General features: G+C 41.1%; 1 protein-coding gene and 1 long non-coding RNA gene across 7 annotated transcripts in view; one reads left to right on the plus strand and one right to left on the minus strand.

Annotated features, from left to right (window-relative positions):
* Positions 1 to 1103: 1103 nt before the first annotated feature.
* Positions 1104 to 3387, minus strand: LOC111248756 (uncharacterized). Its single transcript, XR_002672674.2, has 2 exons — positions 3307 to 3387; positions 1104 to 1630 (listed from the first exon to the last, which is right to left on the minus strand). It is a non-coding gene; the product is annotated as an uncharacterized LOC111248756 (long non-coding RNA).
* Positions 1624 to 18278, plus strand: part of LOC111248754 (neuronal growth regulator 1-like) — a 37975-nt gene continuing 21320 nt past the window's right edge. For all 6 annotated transcript variants that reach the window (XM_022801631.1, XM_086987896.1, XM_022801633.1 and 3 more), the window contains exon 1: positions 1624 to 2666. In XM_022801631.1, coding sequence (XP_022657366.1) covers positions 2594 to 2666 — 73 coding nt within the window. In that variant the 5' untranslated portion in view covers positions 1624 to 2593. The remainder of the gene's footprint in view (positions 2667 to 18278) is intronic.

The following is an 18278-nucleotide window of genomic DNA, read 5'->3' on the forward strand; positions in this document are numbered from 1 at the left end:
TCACTAGATAATTATGTATAAAAGACAAAGAAAAAAGGTTCCCTACTCTGTGACAAAGTACAAATTGTCGTCATCGATGTTCGTGCATCGTAAGCCACTGTTACCTAACAAAACAAAAACTTTTTTAACCCCTGTTGTCAACAACTAATAAGATTGCAAATTCGGCCGAAACCAGCGAACGAAGTGGGCGTCATCTTCCATCATAAACGGGCTAGCAACATACATACTTAGCTACTCGGCAAAAATTAAGAGAGCTTGGATGGGAAAGTTTAATGCATCGGAATATCCATGTATGATATATACCTAGAAAACACTTTTAGGACACAGTGCAAGCGTCCAAATTATCGCTGTTCAGTGAAGTAACGGTAACTGAATTATAGTAAAACTAGCGATCGTCTACGATAGCTCTCTACAGACCCAGTTCCCGGTCTATTCGAACCATTTCTCCTTAATAGTATGGTTTCTACACACAGCAATCATTGGAATGAAGTAATATATTCTGTCCGCTGGATCTTGCGATTGACCAGCTCCAATATAAAAATGAATTTATCAGGTCAAAGCATAAAAATTTCAAGTAGGTGATAAAAATGGATGTCAGGTATTGTGAACATATCATCTGGAGTTCTTTTTGTCTTCTAAGCACGTTGATGACTGACTGCACAGCAAAAAAGTTATGAACCCGATATCTTTGTAACAAAATCAATGTGTTTGTCAATTGTTTTTAGCGTTCGCTTGTACGAGTTGTGACAAATGAAATCGTGCAAAGTTCATTCCACAAAGAAATGGCTTTTTTTTTTGATTCGGTAGCTTTTTTTTTTTTTACCAGAAAACCATACCCACCGTCAATACGGCAATAGGCTGGTTCCTTTGTGAAGTAGTATGCCTATATCATTATAAGAAAATCGTTTTCGCTTTCTGTTATTACTTTGATCTACGGAATACAATGAAGGTTTATTGTTTTTACATGGGGTTAATCATCTACGAATTCTAGAAAACGTCGGCTACACTCACTGATTTTTTAATTAATTATATTTCTCTCACAGAGGCGCACCGAGCAAAATCACCTGCGTTGTTCCCGTTAGCTTAGCTCATTACCTACACGATACTCTTCAAACCATTCTGTTTATTTAGCACCTATATTGCAAGATCTCATTTTTATAAACAGCTGCAAGTTCTTCAAACCCGTAATTGGGGTTTGTTAAGCACAAGAAAATGGATATATTGCTCTGTATTGTCTAAGTCAGAGTGCTAGCCTTTCTTGAAATTCGCTCCCGCGTTAGGATAGCATCGTGATATAGCGGAAGTCACAGACGATTTTTCTCTTTCTTCTTATTGTTTTGTACCAATTATCCTACTTGTCTTGTTTCTTTACTGTGCCCTCCTGCGTATAAGCTGCTGTTTATTTGTCTTTGTCTGCGCGTTCGAGGCGTGGTTCCTTTAAAGGGACGGTTAGCAACGGACATCGGCCTATTATCCGTTAAGGAGGGTGTCTCTCCTCCAATGAAATCGGGAAAGCCGCACGAGCTCCCTCTCCACAGCTGCCCTCCTTTAGCGCCTCGTGTGTAATTTCGCATGTGGTCCCTGGCTGACCAGTTCTTTCAGCAATCCTCATAGAGGAGGGTTGTAGATGCTATAGACAAAGCACGACAAACAAAAGGAACTTTAAACGTATAAAAATCCCCTGAGAGGACCACTCGTCATGCTTCACATTCCCCACACTTTTGCTAGTCCATTTGCTTGAGCAAACGCGTTCACCAAACGCTACAACCAGAATGGTATAGCTGGAGCCACATCAGCTGGTAAATCCGTAGTCCAAACGTATCGTAGTATAATTATAGCTAACACGAGCTACGATGATGTTTAGCATAGGAACTTTGACTGAAGAGACACTCTAGTTTTTATGGTCGTGATAATAAGTCTTTCCGATCTCTCCAAATCAAACCGACAGATACGAAAACAGTTTCGTATGGCCACTAAGTAGCCATTGAAAATTGCAAACGTGTTTGTTTTATCGAAAACTATCCGTGGACTTCTACGAAAGAGTCAAAGACATCGTTAGGTCACGTTTTTTCCGTCGTTTCTAGTACAATAGTATCTGAAATGACATCTGACATATTCATCTGTCCAGTGACAGTAGCTGTAACTAGGGTTGCACACATTTTCGACTTAACGAGTGGCTTTTAGATGAAATGCATGCACTCTGATTCGGTGGTCGGCAAAGGATTATTACGAGTGGTGTGTGTACAAGTGGTTACTGTTTTGATTTGCTAAAGGAAAATGAAACAGATAAAAAGCGACGAGAAGAAAGACTTTCAGAGGAAGCTTTTCAAGTGACTCGAGAACGTGTTTACCCGCTAAACAAAGAGACACATCAAGTGGTCCGAGTTCGAAACCGGGCGTGGACGCACCTCGTTCTGTGCCGGTAGGGCCAGCCATCAGTGGCTGAGGTACAGCTGAAGTACGGGACGTAAAACTCAAACCAATTATTTATCTCAGCGACTCTAGCGGTGTTTGAACTAGGAGAGCTGGACTCAGAGGTTTATGATCAGCAGTAAATCACTTCGGGTGTTTGTAGAGCTCACACCACGCCAGAATGATGACGGCTCTTTTTAGTAGTCACGCTTTATTGCCCGTCCTGGGGATTTTCTCTTTTGCGCATATCCAAGGTGAGTTCTCGTTTGCACCCGGTTGTTCCGGCAGACATACTTCTCGACCGGGATCGTACTGATGCTGATACAATTTTGAAAAAAACTTGTCCTGAACCACGACCGAACAGCGATTTCTTCAAGAACTTCAATTCGCCCTAGCCGTTCAGCACAGTTGGCAAGGCCATCTCAAGATTTAATTTCAAAGCCACAATAATGAGCAATAGCCGATTTTTAGTATTCAACAGTTTACAGCTTACAAAATGTTACATCGCGATGTATATATACTCAGCGGAATTTCGTTGACGTATTCTAGACCTTCTGTACTGGATTGATATGGTTGTAGTTGCCCAGACATGGCCCTTCGATTTATTCTAAAATAGATAATTGGATTTGGATGACTTCTATGCTATTTTCGTCTGAACCGTGGCTCCAAGGACAGCGGCGTCCGGTAAACATTACGAAAACTGCCGCTCTTAGTGTTTAGTTAGGTAGTGACGCTGCGTGCTTTCTTTCGAGCCATGAAGGTTGTATTATTTGAAAAATAAAGTCCTCGACACTTACGAAATCTTCAACACCCTTTCGAGTATCGATCATCATTGCCAATAACCTCAATTTGCCTGATTAGAATTTAACGAAACAAACTAAAACGATATTTTACCTTGTCTTGATTATGACAGAACGGACTTGTTTCGTCGTTCAGTAGAAACAGACAAGTAAAAAAATAGCTATCCGAGATTTTTGTACACTACCGTGTTGAGAACGGACATCGTGTACTTTATTCTCAATACGATCACTGCTCGATTTGCCCCTCAAGTCTGATCTTATTGAATATCCGATTAGTGGGTTCGACTTTTATCATAATAATTATGAAGCGATAGGTTTACGATAACTTTGCCCTATGCCGTCAGCTATTCTACGAGCTTTGTAAGTGGTAAAAATACGTAGACTCACTTTGTTTATTCCACCTTTGTGCTAATCCATATTCTATACTTTTATTCGAAGAGGCTCTTATTCTTGCTATCGGTAAGATATGACCGACAGTGATCGAGGGGAGGCAACCATGTCGTCGCCAGGCTCTATAACCCCTGGCGAAATGAATTCTGCGGGGTCGCTTGAAGCCTAAAGAATGTCACCTTAGCTCTCTGTGTTGATCACAAAATGGTAAGCACAAAGGTCTGAACACGCTCCATTCAAGTAAAGCTTTACGCTTGATTGAATACAATCATACTCGTGCGAAGAAACATGGCAATTTCTGATAAAACCATATCAGCTTTGGATGCTCGTGTAAGAAGATTGGCCTCCAACTTTATTCAAGATGTGTAAAGCAGTGCTTTTACGCAAGGAATACGTTAGTAGATCGTAGACACATTGTATACTGGTCGACACCATAAACCGCGAACTATGATTATGGGTGTTGAGGTCTATGAACGTAGAATATTTTCAAGTTGGCGACAAACAAAAAAATATGGACAAACTAGCGCGGCGACATCAATCGTGGAACATGGCCAGCTCAACATTGATATTTAAAAAACGGCCCCACAGTTCATATGATAGAGTTTTCTTGGTTATTTAACACGTCAAAGGTAGATTGTACTATTAAAAGATAATCCAATACTATATTGAGTCGGAAATCGTTCAACGTTCTCTAGTGAAGAGATCTGAGTCCTACGGTCATATTTATTAAATCCTAGCTATACTGAAGCTGTCGTGTTAAACTACTGTAGAAAATACGGTCACCGCTTTTAATTTGGGGCCTGTAAGCGTTAGTTTTTGGGAAGTGTCTTATCGAAGTGTAACACGTCCCGCCATCTGATTGTTTCAAAGATCAAATGGAGATTGCGCGAAAATTATATATCAAGATCTATTATCGCAGATTTTACAAAGCAAAACTCAGATACGCTTTTTTTCAATATTTATTCTAACGGTTTGAGAAGTTGTATATGAAGAGTAAATCTCAAGAGAACCCAGGATCAGACAGGGGTAAATCACCTACCAGAATAGCCGCCCAGGCTTCCCGCGATAGCCGCAAACTTTTTTATCTGACATAGAAATAATTCAATTGAAAACGAATGGTAACAAGTCGTTCATGCGTGTGTCCTATATAACACTTTAAAATTTATTACTTCTGCACGAAAAATGGAGAGATAGTCACGCTTATACCGTACGTAGCGTTCGTTGGGCTAGTCGAGTGTGTTATGTGCTAATAACATGTAGCTGATGACGATGATCTTGCCACATAAAAGACGTTCGAGGTGGCGACCGGGCGCATCGGTCTGTGAGTATGAAGAATCAGCATAAGTTCTGTACCCTTCATTTTCCTGAGTTATGATTCCTGATCTATGACGTATACTATTGGAAACTAAAGGACAATACTGCAGCAACAGCGTTAGTAATGTCTCTGTCGATATTGTAGTTAATTAATTCTGTTCTGAAGGTTATGTACTTGCGACAATATCGCTTTGTTAGTTCTGTGGCTTTCTAGGTTTTACTACTCAACTACAAAGTGAGAGACTTCGTAGGCAAATACTCTATCAATGCGCCATTACAAGGAGCCAATGTGCAACGGTCGGCAACTTAATACCACGCTTTTATCTACGTCTATTATTTTATTAGAGGCCTGGTTCAGGCTCATTTCCCACTAAGATAATAGCTCAAAGTAGGACCTCGTTGATCGTGATGTGCCGTATTTTGCAACAGTTAGTTTGAGATCGGCAAAATTTGCTAAAAAAAAATAAAAAGAAATGTGCTAGAGTATACTGTGAATGACAATTTAAAAAAATCTAAACAACCGTTTCTAACTGTGTATAATGTTTCGTGTCATTCGTCCTAACTTCGGCCCACACATTAAAACACAATCATATATTGTACACTGACCCATTTTTAATGGGTCAGTGTACAATATATGGATGTTATATGCAAATATGTATAGGGAGTAAAGTGTACAATGTCAACCTCTTTTTTTATATGGCAATAACGCCATCAAAAACATAATTGTAGAAAATATTCATTATAAGGCGCCATCCTGTAATTACGCTCCATTTGTTATCGTTAGATATACTATGCTGTATATCTATATGCTGTCCACATGCAAACAGCCAACATTTCCAGATCCATTGCTTGTTCCACTGACATTGATACGGAGTTTTCATCTGACGCGGCTCGTTCTATAAACCGCTTTCCCTTAGCCACCCCGCTGTGACGACCATTGAAAGTAACAATAGTTGCTCGAAGGCATCCTTTCTTTCTCTCTCTCTCTCTCGCTCGCAGCCCTACTCTGCATGAGAATAGGCTAATAGTGCGCAGACACGACAGACAGATAAACGGACTTTAACTATCTGATGCTACACCATTACGCCGTAACCGAACTAACGCCGAACAACGCTGTTCTGTCCAACAGGCAAAGATTTCTGCGACGACAGACACCGTACCTAGCGATTCTGTTCACTTGACTCAGGTCCGCAGATGCCGTGTCCAGCTTTCAACACAGAAAGACTGCCCCCATCTTACTCAACTTTTCATAAAAAAGGATTAAGATAAAACTACCGAGGGACATTTGGATGATACGAATAAAAAACCAATTTCCCTGTTTTTTTTTTCTTGAGTCCCTTCCCACTTTACGTCCTTCGTCTTAAAACTGTAAACCGTGTCACTCTCCAGCAGGACAGTCATCATGCTACATTTTTATATAAGTGTTTAGGTTTTTGCGTCTATTAGAGGATCTCTGCGAGAGTCTGTACGGTTGAGCGTACATATTTAAGGATCTAGCCCCGGCCGATACTCCAACGCGAAGTGTATTACCTAGCAAGCCACTCAGATAGCTGAATGCTCTCCTGATGCATGATGCGTCACCCTGCGACTCAATCGTTGGTTTATACTATTATACGACAACATATACAAATATTGATTGGATATGTTGTCCAGATGTCCAGAAATGATACTAATCAATATATAAACACAGTGAAATTTGCGCAGCTTTGCAGAATAAGGAGCTCAGTCTAACACGGTCTTCGACTATATTTAGAAGTGCTGTAACTTGTTGAAACGTTTTCATCCGAAGAGTTACAGCCGACTAAGATAAAGGCGGTAATCTACTGTTTCATTTTCTAAAAATGAACATACTCATTTGTATATAAATGTGTATAAACAATACAAAAAGCATTCAAAGCGATTATAACAAGCTTCACTTCTTAAGTACTGAATGGTGCCCACCTTCACTGGGTTTTCCAACACCCTGTATAACAATAAAGCGCAAAGAGAGTCGCTTGTATCCGTGGGGCGTTTTTACACGAAAGAAACAGCTCTGTTAAACTGTTACTAGCAGGCTATTGGTGTATAAATGTATATATATCTAACAAAAACACCTGCATCGGGCACTCACTATAGCGTGGTTCGATACTTGCTTAATTTACGTTGTAATATTATACAATAGGACGCATTCTGAGTGAATTGTGGGCGGAAGGGTTCGTGTTCAGACGAAACGCTACAGTTTAATGTTAGGAAGCGAATCAGTCTCTCAATTAGAACCTGCAGGTTAAAACCTTTTTTTTTTTTTGTGTCTTTTCTGTGATTATGATGATTCGGTAGCTTTTTTTTTTCATATTTTCTAAGAATTGAAAAATTATATTAGCCCTATTATATGGAATTGAACGTTTCATGAGTCGTGAAATGAAATTTAGTTGTCTTTCAACGCTAACGCTTTGCATCTCTGTAACTTTATTCAGATAAAGCTAAACTAAACAATAGTTTGTACTATACAATGGCATAGCTTGGCCGACATACATATAAGCTTTCTAATTCTAACAGGACAAAGTACGGCACAGGCCTATCTTTCCTGCCCTTAATGTTGCCTTTTGTTTCATCAATGATCCGAATGTATTTTGTCGGCCATCTGTACGACGAGCAATCAACAAGCACATAACAGCTGCACATATATATTACGCCTACCGGTTAAACATCGACGGTTCTATACCATCGATAAAATTTAAGGTTGTATTTTTGAGCGCCAAAAGATCTGGCAGACACAAAAACAACGTTCTCTCGTCTAGCTTTTACTTATTAAGAAATAATATAATGTATAGGGCGCCAGAAACACAGTGAACTAGTGTAGCTGCTGAGCTTCAACTGTTGATCCCAGATAAACCATCCCAAACGGATCCCCCAGTTATAGATAGATACGTGTCCTCGGTTCATATATTTTCCTTCTGCCTAAAGAAACAGAAAAAATCAATCAAGCGATCCCAACGCCGTTCGGAATCAGCGAACTTGGTTGCAGAGATCAGTATCGCGTAGCGTAAAGTTAATTTCTGATTTGGCCAAAATTTCGATTTTGTCATAATACCGAGAGGATCAGCGAAAAAATAGTACAGCTTTTCACACGATTACAAAAGAGATAAGAGGCAGAGGAGATTAAATGTTGTAAATAATATACGCCAAGTCATGCAATGATGTTGAAGCTAGGTCCAGCGAAAATGTTCAACTTGCCCTATAAACCATTTCCCGGACTCGATCGAGATCACGTTTGCTCAAAGATTAAAGAATTGCCGCATATGAGTTAGAAATTTACTTACCATCTTAATGGAGTCTTGATTCTGTTTTCCGCAATAGGGAAAGGTATTTACAGGTAATTTGCGCAGAAATTCTATGTAAAACAAATGTCTGTGCGATCTGTAATATAGGCAAAAACGATCGATAACAATTAAGCGAGCGTAATTTTTGATAAAAACTTCTTTCCCAATTTACTTAGTGATGTCCTTAAGGAGGATTACATGTTAAATGCTTAATCAGATCGCACGTACATGCTGACCACGCAATAACCTGAATTATAGACTCTTATGCTCGATGAACTACTCTTACCATTAGCTACTGACATAAATGATATACGTTTTATTACGGTGGTCGACGGAGCCAAAGACCATCGGTCAAATCGACTTGTTCTCTGTCCTGCCTTGTTCAGGTCAGAATTGCCTGAGGTGCGTTCATTACGTTCAGGGCGAACGCGCTTTACAATGGCGATAGGACCAAGCAAGAAAAACCTAAATTACATTATCGCTCGCATTCGGGTGCACTGAAGTAGTTGTTATGCGGTTGAGAACATCAATAACAAGTAAGCTATGCATGAAACATGCTCGTCGACCAAATATGTTAAGGGAATTGTACATTATTCGGGCCGCATAGTTCTCCTTACGAATTATGAATTTATTATTTAAGCTAACAATAAGGATTTCTTTGTTTTGTTGAACTACTTTTGATGGAACCATTTTGAAGCGTTCTTCATTTTGTATCTAGAAAAGTGATGTTTTTTTGCATGTACAGACAGTGTATAATAGCATTCGTTATTTATTTTAAATAGCCTGAGTTTTATGCCACGTAACAACAGTAAGCATTGCCTCTTAAACTAGCTTTAAAATGATCTAATAACATACGCAAATAAACGTAAATAGAAGTTCAACATCGCAAACTGCCCATCGTTCTTTCGTGGCAATGTCCCAGCGTCTAAGGAGGTCGGCGTTTGCTGGTTCGTCTATGTCTATAAACGCACATCGAAGCTCAATTGGGTACAATTTGTCTAACGTTGCTAACCGGATACCTGACTATTAGGTTGCCAGCATCTCTGCCTAATTAATGCGTCATTACATACAATGTTCAAAGTGTTTCTTGGTGCGCTCCACCAACAAACTTCCGAGCACGCCGACTTCTTTCCTCTTACCATTTATAGCTGGTTCCTATTAGTCAGTTTCCCCTATCCTGTTCTTGGCAGGGCTAACAGCAGGCCCACTCCCAGAGCTACGGGCAATCACAAAACAACTGAGGTTAGAGGCAACAGTTGCACTAGCATTAGCTCTAACCCTACGCAAAGGCGAATACGGGCCGTAGATCTGCTGATGTTCCCACGCCTTAACCCATCACAACTATCATTGCGTTGTTCCTGCATCCTGCCAATTCGTATTTCACTCGCTGGCATCCAACATTCCCACCGAAGCTCTCACTGATCCTTTGACGACTCGGCCTAACTTCCATTACTTGTGCCGCATTGTACTGTCGTATGTCGCTTGTCAGGAAGATGAAAGCTGCGGGTGGCAGGCCAAACCTGCGAGACAAAATACAATAAACTAACGAGGATGAAATGCCTGTACAACCATATTATTCACGGCCTAACATACATCTTACCAAGGGTAATCGTCGTTTGCTGCTTGGTGTCGTTTGTACAGTGGATCCTTATGTGCCTGTCTGCGAGCCATCGAAGATCCGGGTTTCATAGCTACAGAGGCGCCACCCTAACGTACTATCATACGCCAACCGACATCTTGCCGCCGCCGCCGCTGTTTCTCGTTCTTCACATATCCTCCTCCCAACAAACCTGACGCATAGATCCGCACGAATAAAGCGTAAGGACTACGTAGTTGTTAGTGAGGACTGTAAGACCTTTTATCGAGAGAACGCGGCGGGAAAAGACCGATAGCCTGATACTTGTCTCACATCACTCATTCGCCTCCGTCCACGTTTGCTGTAGCCAGCCACGAAGCCGCCAGAGAGGAACAGGCGGGCAAACTGCAACCCGTTCACAGCAGACTTTGCTGACAAGAGAGGTCGTCTGTGTTGCTTCAGATTCTTAGAGCTGTGGTAGGTTGTTCAGTTTAGGCACGCACCCTATTTCATATAAACGGAACAACTTCGGCAAAGTTTTGTTTTTTTTTTTGCTTTATTTTCCGTCCGCCTGCTGTTACACGCCTGTTTCATCCTTGTTTTCGCCATCCTTTTCGTCAGCTGGAACAGTTCCCCTTTATGAGGCATAGGCATAGGCCTGCTAGGGCTTTGTCTGCACTCTTGACTCTTTTTTTTATTTTCGTCACGTTGTGGTGCGTTGAGTTGAGCAGAACCCAAAATGTCAAGCCTCCGGCCCAGCCGCTTAGCATAAGTGAAGAGCCAGTACTCGAAGAGAGGTATATATTATGGAACCATAGGGACGCGAATAGGACGAGGGAAATCCTAAGGTCTAAGGAAAAAGAAATGTTAACAGTGGCGTTCTGTAAGACCGAAGAAGGCCATGCAGGCTTTTACGTGTCGTGTGCTTCTAATCAAATGTCGTCGATGCATGTCGTATCTTGCCATGCCACTCTGAGACGGTGGATGTCCAGGACATACTTTTACCCTCATCAACCCGTTTCTTATTTAGAAAAGGAGCGCAGGTGCGAGTTCGCATTCACGCCGTCAGCAAACTGTCGTTTCCTATACACAACTTTCGACGGCGGGAAATTTGTGGTTAGGCATTCGTGTTTGTTTCTGAAACTTGGCGAGAAAAAACCGAATGACTAAATTAAATTGAATTTGTTAAGTGCATGCAGCAGTAGGCGTTATAAGGTGAACAGTATTAGGTTCTAAATACTACTAGACGAAGGGTCTTGGACCCCAATGCTGTAGGCAGTATATCTGTACACAAATGGTTAGGTGTTTTCGATATGCAGCCAAGTCAGTCATAGTCACCAACTTATTTAAAAATATAATAGAGTGATTTTTATCCACTAAAACAAAATTTTACATTTCATAAATACTCGAAGGTTCCAAACGCCGAAGCTCGCTTTTTGTGTGTTGCCCTGGATAGGATGAGATTTAACAACAGCTGTTCAATAGGTCGCTGCTTCTCCCAGATACGTCTATGTGTTTGACTATCCCCAGCCAGTGCAACCTCGTTGACAGCCTCGGCGACTTGCCACTAGTATCATTAGCGGTAGCCGTGTCTTTGATTAGATCTTGAACCTTTTCTAAGTATCAGAAGAGCCAGCCTCCGATAACGATATACATGCAGTTTAGTCACTATGTATGTAAAGAACTCACGGGTTTGCATCTAGTTCTGTTTATGCTGGCCCCACCACTACCGTTACCGAGCCAGAGAAACAGGCAAAAGGCGTTGGAGGCAGAATGCTGGTAACATTTCTACCCGTAACAATAGCGCGGCACATACTGAATCTAAACGGCGTTCGCTCTCGGGGGTGTGACAAAATGTCGGGTGACTAGTGAGCAGTGAGTGCTTGCCCTAGCCGTTATTGGAGTAGCAATAGCGGAACGAGTGTATAGTTTCCTCTCCAACTAAATATACATGCACAAGCATATAGAATGTACACCTGTGTCCGCGCCTGCGCACAAAATGCTCGTTGTTGTTCGCCTCTAGGCCCGTGCAGTTAGTCAGTCGTGCACTTGTCGGGAGGGGGAGGACTCTGAGGAGAGCAGAAAATGAAACTCGGGTGCAAATTCACTCGTTCACTGTTTTAGTCAAGCGAGCTGGCACCCATCAATGCAAATGCGAACTCGCTAGGCGAGCGTGTAACCTTTATAATGCCGCTAGGGTCGGATGAAAAAACTCGGAATGTAGAAACCCGCTGTACTAAACGTGTGAGGACGATCAACTAAAAGAAATTTATTTTATCTTTCGTCTTCTCTGGTCTCGCTTTTCTTGCATTCTCTGTCTCTCGGAGCCCACACTGCAACGCTGCGCGCTGATCACTGCCGTTCCACCATCTCCAATACTAGCGACATCGTTGTAAAAAAAAAGAATTGTCGTCGTTCAAACTGAGCATAATACACGCTCAGGTGAAGATATTTGACAATGCCGATGGAGCGAACGGCCACCAGCTCAGTGTGTAAATTTCTGCGAGTGTAAATGTCTCTAGCATTCGTCCAATGCATCTTATGTCATCATCTCTCACTAAATGACTTCAGAGGGTACGATTGGCCACGGTTAGAGTCCAAGCAGAACTCGACGAAAAGGTTCTAGAGCACAATAAAACAAGTTACAACGATTCAGCATTGATATTAAGATCTATCGGGATAAAAGATATGTAGCATTTGATGTATTGCTCTATATTATCAGTTCTAATGCTTAACGATAGAATGTTCGATACCACCTACTATCTCATCGGGCTGGCGGGAGAACGCTTAGCGTCAGAGATTTGGATTGAGGGTAATCAGTACGGTAGAGGGGTATGTAGAACAGGCTTGAGTGAATTGCCATTTGCGTGGAATGCTCGTTTTGGCTACGTGTAATGATGTTCTATCGTCGTCAGCCGGTGATTTTAAGTTGGCGAGTGCTAGTGGGCGCAGTGTACCTGCAGGGACAGGGAAACATTCAAGCTAAGGCCTAGAGCGGCATTAACTAGCGGCAGCGACAGCATTGTTACTGCTCTGCTGGAATCCGCGGCGGCTGTTATATATAGTATTTTCGCGACTACGTCAGAGATCCTCTTGAGCAGCAAAACGAGGTTGGAATAGGGCGACTTCTGAGATAAAGGTCGCGTGTCGCCGAGTGCTACCAAGCGTCATCATTCCACCCAACCCAGTGGTCATTTCATCCTTGATGAAACGCTCTTCTATGTGTTTTCATGTCTGCGTGTGTGTGTTTATATATTAAATTATCTATCACTCAACCAAATTCAGCACAGTCCTTATCAGAAAAGACTTCAGATGCCAAGGAAGGAACGCCTTGAGGATAGTCCCGTTTTCGCTTGAAGTAAAGGTGTATATTGACAAGACAGCGAAAAGATAATGCGCATCGATTGCTGTTGACGTAATAAATTCGTTTATGCTTGTCCTGCAGAGGACCGTTACTTCCGATGTGTGCTCGTGGATACATAATTACGCCGTGTCATCTCTGGAATTCTATGAAAGGAGGAGGGGTTTTAGAGATCACGTTGTTTTCTTGCCGCGTAACAACTGATCAGCGTACCTAACACTTCGTCATTTCAAAGGTCGATATTTAAGAGCGTGAGAGGCGTATTTTTCTCATCGTTGCTGTTTTCTATTACTGTACAAACTGCTATGGATAGGCCCATAAGCCGATTTGATCGAGGGTGCGCATAAAAGATTCACAAAGGTGAAGCTACCTGCCTGCCTGGCTCCCCTGGAGGCAATCTTATTCTGCCTCCTCTCCAGTCTCTTCAGATACTTTTACTGAATGCTCATTAGAGATCAGGGGACAATCGGTAATAGAAGATGAGACACCAAAGAGAGTGAGAAATATAAGCCTAATCGTCGTTCTTTGTTGTAACTGTAATATGATAAACCACATCGAGGTGCAGCATAATTCCAGTAGTGAGGATTCATGTAATACCAGCAGTAAGGATTAGCTGGTATGCTGTTGGGAAGAAGGAGTGCCCGTGCTTTTGTAAACACGTGCGTGCGACTAAGTACTATTGTACTAAGATACATACAATAGCCTATGTGAAAGCCTCGATAACGCTGTATTTGACTTGTGGGCATCATTTAGAGCTGGTGGATATCATTTTAAGCCGGATTTCGGCACTTTCGTATAAAGGGTCATCGTATGACGAAGTAGGTCTGAGATGCTAGCTACAGAACGCTCCCCTCACGGCGCTATATAGCAATAGGTAATTGTAGAGCTAGACGAAATCGATGTGAAATTACCTGCGAGAAAGATGAAGGAAATCAGCTCCAATGGCTACGGCAGTATAATGGAATCTGTCACATCCTTGGACAGGATAGAAAAATTCAAATTTGATTTATGTGTACGAAATACCGTATACTACTGACAAACTGATACAGCCTGAGGCGTATACCTATATCATACAGGATGAATAGCTCTGGATATATGTACATACATTCTATGTATGTAAGCATAGATTTAAGCTTAATTCTAGATTCTATGGCGCCTGATTTTGTTTTCCGTAGATTAATGGGATCGGCCCGGGAGTCGGTGAACGAATTCCATAGAATGGATCTCACGACATAATACACGCATCAGCTGCCTGCATCAACTCGGACTACAGTCATTTTCCTATACAATATGGCAGATATGTTAGTTAAATCACTACATACAGACTTGCTTAATATCAGAATATACAACCTGGGTCTTAGAACTGTGCCAGTCAATACCAGTAGCCAACGTTCCCCAGGGAAATTCGCTTCGAACCCGAACTCAGAAAACTGAATTGACACTAGGCAATTAGGACAGTCAGCAATGAAAGCAGTTCCCATTCTCATTCGGTTGTAGTTTCGATGTACTGCCGACACACGCGAACAATTCGTCTGCTAGACTTGTTTTTTGCGAGAGATTATGGATGGATCCACAGGGATAAATACTGCTGCAGGAGAATGCAGATTTCGCTGCGCAATTCACGCGCGTACTATACAATAGCCCTAAAATATATTCGTACGCTTTGTAATTCCAGCCATAGTCGTTAACGTAATAACGAGCGACACAACCAAAAACAAAGAAGGTAGATTGTTATACTTTATATTAAGTAAACATACTGTTATTAACAAAAATTAATTTGCGTTGCGACCAAGTATATTGTTGGACCGGTCCAGATAGAAATATTACACAGAATGTATGAGCTTTGTTTGGAAAATACGGAACAATCATAGAGAGAGGATGTAGAGATAACGAAATGCAAGATAAATCTCCGAGACGAAAACGTCAGTACTATTCATCGTAATATAGGTCTAAGACAGAAATAAAATACATTTAATCCTGTAGAAGGATTGATACACTGATTGTATGAGTACAAGTAAAATACTGAACATGTCATCGATAACACATGTCAGTTCAAAGACGGTACATTTAAATAAATGTGTATCGCTAAACCGAAAAAATCAAGAGTCTATTTGTTAAATCTTTTTTGACGCTTTTCTCTATTACTTCTATGTGAACAAGTCCTCAAAACGACTTCTTGGTAGGTATACCGTCAAGAACTTACCCTTGTTGGATCTGTCTGGGGGTTTCTATATTTTTACGCGTGAGATTGGTTGGAAAATAATGACGAATCTCGACCCAACAAAAATCGCATCATTTCCCTTGAATGCTTGACATCAATAAATATATTATGCATTCGCCCGTACTTTCTACAATCTTCGATATCACTCCTTTAACCTATTTTATGCATTAGTTTTTTTTAGGCCTGGTGTTGAAACACGCGTCGAGCTAGTTTCTGGGACTCAAAGTACTATCGCGTATTTTATTCGCGAGTGATTGGAAGAGGTGGTGCTCCGTCATGACGAGCCCTAGAGAACAAGGTAGATGCGAAGGAACTTGCGAGCCAAGGTCTTACAGGGCGGCTTGTTTTATTTTTGCCAATTGTATTCAGATATTTTAACGGAAAAGGGCCTTGTCTTGTCTGTTGGGCCTTTTCTGTTGGGTAATCTCTATCATATACTAGCCGACCGCCGTATGCCTTTTTAAGGGTTCGCCACTGCACAAGATTCTCGTCAAACGCAAATTATAATTCGTTGAAGTAAAAACTTTGGATAATTCGGAGTTGGGACGAGACTGCATTCTTTTTTATATTTCATATCAATATTAAGATACTAGGTCGTGTCACTCGTAACTATTCAGCATTGGAACTTGTTGTTATTGTAGTTGCGTGCTTTGCAGGTTAGAGAATAGTAAGTAGGCTGTTTCTCATATTATCCATTTAGATTATGGGGCATTTACTTGAGCTTCTTATTTTAAAGTAAATCTCATCAAGTGAAAACGGTTAGGGTTAGTTGCTTGGCCATTGTTCTTGGCCAGTTTTCCAGTTGTTTATCGGCCATTCTTTTTTTGGGTGACGTGAGACGGTTTTCGTCGTTTTCGAATGGCCGAACGTAATGAGATGTATTTTCAGACCTAATATGCCATATTGAATTTGGTGAATCATCTTTACGCAATTGCCTTAAGTTCGGAATCTACACGGTACACAATGCGAATGTACTAGATACCTTTAAGATACCTTTGTGATTTTGGCAAAAGGCGAAACATAATGGGAGTCGAAAATGGATTTTTCTCCCATCCACCGCTATCTTTGTGCCCAGTGACTCGATATAAAAATCAAGTTTATCATACAACCAACTTACAGCAAGTTTATGTAGGGTAAAATGAGTATATTTGATTGAAATATAGATTAAACCTAACAGTAGGAAGGCAAAAGACGCTATTGCTTTGCGATTAATTTAACGTTGTCATTTCTCGTCTGCCAGTAAGCTTTGAAGGAAACTAAGTGCCCAGCATTATTGGGTCTACTAGTGACGAGTTGGGGTTGCTAGTGGCGTTCGTATCATTGACGGCTGTCAAAGAGATAGCGAGGAAAGAAGAGCGGCATTATAGCAAACTAAATTAGAGTCATAAAAATCTAGACGTTACCCAAAATCTTTTGCTCAAAGAGCTGATGTACACAAATGCAGGTAGATACATTGATTTTCTCATCAAATATTCACCAGTCGGTATGCAATACAGACACGACTGGTTTTACCAGCGCTTGAAAGTATATGAGCCTGGCCTATCGAGCCCTAGATTTACGGGTATAGGCCGCTAGTAAAGGTGAGCACTTAAGGCTAGCTCTTTATAAACATGGCATGACGGGAATTGGTCAGGACTCGAGTGGCCTGTATTCACATATCTGAGTAAAGAATATACGGCGTCTTTATGGGGATTCTCGGATCGCTTTTGCGCTTGACACGTGCCCTCCGTTACTCTTAGGCTAGACACTAAACAACTAAGCAATATTATAAAGTCGTAAAATATACTTTAGCTTTGTTTGAGTCAACTCTGAGAATAGCTCCCGTGTGTTGCTACAACCAAATCCATTAGACTACAGGAATAGACGGAAGGGGGCCAGTTTGGGGTTTTCATAGAGGAACTCGTCTAGTAGTTGTCCATACGCCAAAAAAATGCATGCCGCTGTTATTACTTCACAATTAAGGCTTTACTAAAATTATCATATATCGTAGAATAATCGATATCCATGATCTGTAATTAGGCCAAAGTTAGGTGTAATTGTTGGCAACATCGTACATGCTTTAATTTCGTTGACACAGTTGACTGTTTTTATGTGTACCGATTTCAATCGACATGTTTAACTGTTACAACATTAATCGTCTCTCAACACTCATAACATAAATATGTGTCCCATATGTGTTATACGGGAAGAAACAACAGAAGGCTACGAAACATGATTTCCATGAGCGCAAATCAACTTAACAGACACGCCATGAAATCGTATTGTTTACGTATCAAAGCATCTGTACGCGCGTACTTTTGTATTTCGTAAAGTTAAAATATTGTACCTATCGGCTTTAGAATCGGCCTTAGTGGTTACATATGAACCCTAGTTGTGTGGGAGGAAAAAGTATATATTAGAGGAAGCTATAAGGGGGCGGTCTAAGGACATAGCTATGCGCGGTCTCATTTGCCTTTGATTAGCAGGATGTTGGGCGAATGTTTCCTCATTTACGATTATGTCCACCATACAAAAATGGCGTCCAATGGCATTCTTTAATATATTAAATATGCGCGTTATATTTTTCCTTTCATCACACAGTTGGCGAAACAAGTGCCAAAAAACGGAGCTACATCTGGCTGTGCAAATCAAAAACTTAGTCATTTACTACCGTGGGTCTAACCCGCAACGCCCTAGTAATTTCTACTTCAGGATTTTTTAACACTCCTCTCCCATCATTGTCCACCTACTTTTCCTGTATAAAGGTAACTGTCGTGTATTTATTTATGTTATCGTAATCAATTATAAGTTTAATTTTTTATGTTACTTTCTGAGCTTATGTAGTAAGGTGAGTTTGACCAGAGTAATAACTAGAATGCGTCTATAACGCCGCATATACAAGACTGGATGTGCAGTAAAACTAACT

Source organism: Varroa destructor, unplaced genomic scaffold (genome assembly GCF_002443255.2).
Source record: "Varroa destructor unplaced genomic scaffold, Vdes_3.0 BEIS01000004.1, whole genome shotgun sequence".
Lineage (NCBI taxonomy): Eukaryota > Metazoa > Arthropoda > Arachnida > Mesostigmata > Varroidae > Varroa > Varroa destructor.